Genomic DNA, 2,689 nt, shown 5'->3' with positions numbered 1-2,689 from the left:
TAGAAGTGACAGTGCATTTTACCAGGTCTTGGTGCATTTCCACTGCTCTCACTCAGAATCCTGGCTGAGGACTGAGCCATGTGAACAAATCCTGGGTGCCTTCCAGAGAAGGAGAGAACATGCGGACAGAGCTTATTTATTCCAGCCAAGCCTCCCTAGGTCAGTCACCATAGCTGAGCCCCTATTACATTAGAAAGCCCAGCCCAGCTCAGCAGAGACACCCCAACTGACTACAGACTCATGAAGAAATCAGTAGAGAATAGAACACCCACCCCACCATACAAACCCATTAGAAAATAAAGGAATTATATTAAACCATTTGCCTTTATGGTGGCTTGTATATAGCAATAATGAATTTATCCCATAATCAAAGAGAACAGAACTGAGGGAAATTATAGTAATTTACTACTTCTTACTTTTGGCGTTTGTACTGATAGTTGAGGACAGCATTCACAATCATTCTGTTATTTAAATGCATTTCAGATAGCTGTATGTAAGTGCCTCCACAGAGGCTCCCTTCCAGGTAATCAGGACAGAGTGGAAGGACATGCATGTTTGTGCAGGAAATGTGTGATGCTTATTCACATGACTGGGCATGATTTTAACTCCTGTGTGATTCATCCTTTGGTAATAAAGATTGAAAATATTCCTCAGTATAGAGGAGATATATATATTGTATGATACTGAGATTGTTCACTCCTTTTGGTGGATTTGAAAATGTTTAGAAAAGGAGAGATATTAGCTTAGAGCACTAGAAGGAGGCACTTTTGTAGGGAGCATACTGAATGTTTTTCATCAGAAACAGGAAAATCGTTCAGAAAAAGCACATAAAACACTTCAGGTAACTTTTTACCCCAATAAATAAGGACCCTTCCCATAGACATTATATCCACACTTTAACAAGTAGATGTATGCCAAGGAAAAACTTTTGAGTAGTAATAAGTTGTATGTTTATTTTTGCTTCATCGTATTTAAGAACACTTAAAACTCTAAACAAATTAGATCAGTCTATTTATTAACATTTACATTTATGTAGACAATTCTTAGAAACATGAGTTAAATAGTCAATTTTTGCCAGTGGCTATGAAAAGCATGGGGACACACAGCTTAATGAAGACTATAAAGCCAGGAGATGAGCTAGAAAACATATTAGCATGTTAAAGTCTACATTATCAAGGATAACAATAATGATAGTGCTATAGAAAATGGTGATGAACATATAAGTGAAAACTGGGGTCTCGGATTTTCCCGTACAATAAAATTATTCAAATGCCCTTACTATCCAAGTGCATTTTGTCCATAGGAATAGGATAATTCATGACTATTCTTTGAGGAAAACAATAGAAAATTACTTGGAATGATATATGTCATAAAAGAATAGATTATGCTAAAGTAGTTCATGTTAACTCATCAGATAAATGAGAATTATGTATGTGCCAAAGATTGGCTTTATTCGTGTCAGATCCGAGGCTCCGAGGCTTTGAACCCTGCTTTCATGGGCACTTCTTCAGACGGCTGCAGTTAGTTTACCTGCCAAAGAATCTTTCCAGGGCCCTCTTTATGTCATTGTTCCTCAGACTGTAGATGAAGGGGTTCAGCATGGGTGTGACCACGGTGTACATCACCGAGGCTGCTGCACTTGAGTGTGAGCTCTGGGAAGCAGCAGAGCTGAGGTAAACACCTAGGACTGAACCATAATATAAGGTGACAACTAAGAGGTGAGATGTACAGGTGGAAAATGCCTTATACTTCCCCTGAGCTGATGGGATTGCACGTATGGAGAAAATGATCCTAGAGTAGGAGTAAAAGATTCCAGCAAGGGGTCCACAGCCCAGCAACAGAGTTAAAAAATAAATCATAATGTTGTTAAGAAAAGTGTCAGAACAGGCAAGTTGGAGTACCCGATTGAGTTCACAGAAAAACTGGGGGATTTCCAAGTCTGAGCAGAAGCGCAGACCCAAAATCATTAAGTTGTGTAATAAGGAATGTAGGGCACTCATGATCCAGCACACCAGAACTAGCCATCCACAGAGCTGGGGGTTCATGATGACCATGTAGTGCAGGGGGTGGCAGATGGCCACAAACCGGTCATAGGCCATCACGGTCAGGATAAAGTTGTCCAACACTGCAAAGAGGATATAAAAATATATCTGAGCGATACAACCTTCATAGGTGATGACTTTGCTCTGTGTCTGGATGTTCCACAGCATCTTTGGGACGGTGGTGGAGGTGAAACAGATATCTACCAAGGACAGGTTGGAGAGGAAGAAGTACATAGGCATGTGGAGGTGGGAGTCTGAGCTGACAGCCAGGATGATGAGCAGGTTTCCAAACAAAATGATCAGGTACATGGAGAGGAAAAGCCCAAATATGAGAGGCTGCAGTTCCAGTGCCTGTGAAAGTCCCAGAAGAATAAATTCTGAAACTTCTGTGCCATTGTCTGGTTCCATGTGTCAGAGGTGACTGCCAAAAAAAGAAAGAAAAAAGAGAGAGAGAGAGAGAGAGAGAGAGAGAGAGAGAGAGAGAGAGAGAGAGAGAGAGAGAGAGAGAAAGAAAGAAAGAAAGAAAGAAAGAAAGAAAGAAAGAAAGAAAGAAGAAAGAAAAGAAAGAAAGAAAGAATTAGAGAGAAAGGAAAAATTGAATAACTAATTTTCACATTAGCAAGCATTAGTAACTGAGAATAAATGAC

At 40.0% G+C, this 2,689-nt stretch overlaps 1 protein-coding gene across 1 annotated transcript; it reads right to left on the bottom strand.

The window, feature by feature from the left end:
- Positions 1-1,526: 1,526 nt before the first annotated feature.
- On the bottom strand, positions 1,527-2,450 carry LOC118710360 (olfactory receptor 7A5-like). The gene has a single exon (XM_036422839.1). It carries the CDS (start codon positions 2,448-2,450, stop codon positions 1,527-1,529), a length of 924 nt encoding a protein of 307 aa, XP_036278732.1.
- Between the last annotated feature and the right edge of the window lie 239 nt (positions 2,451-2,689).

Source organism: Pipistrellus kuhlii, unplaced genomic scaffold (genome assembly GCF_014108245.1).
Source record: "Pipistrellus kuhlii isolate mPipKuh1 unplaced genomic scaffold, mPipKuh1.p scaffold_m20_p_73, whole genome shotgun sequence".
NCBI lineage: Eukaryota > Metazoa > Chordata > Mammalia > Chiroptera > Vespertilionidae > Pipistrellus > Pipistrellus kuhlii.
The sequence above is the reverse complement of the archived record's forward strand: the minus strand, read 5'-3'. Positions and strand labels throughout refer to the sequence as shown.

Coding starts and splice junctions, on each gene's coding strand:
- LOC118710360 (XM_036422839.1), bottom strand. CDS start 2,450: ATGGAACCAGACAATGGCACAGAAGTTTCAGAATTTATTCTTCTGGGA.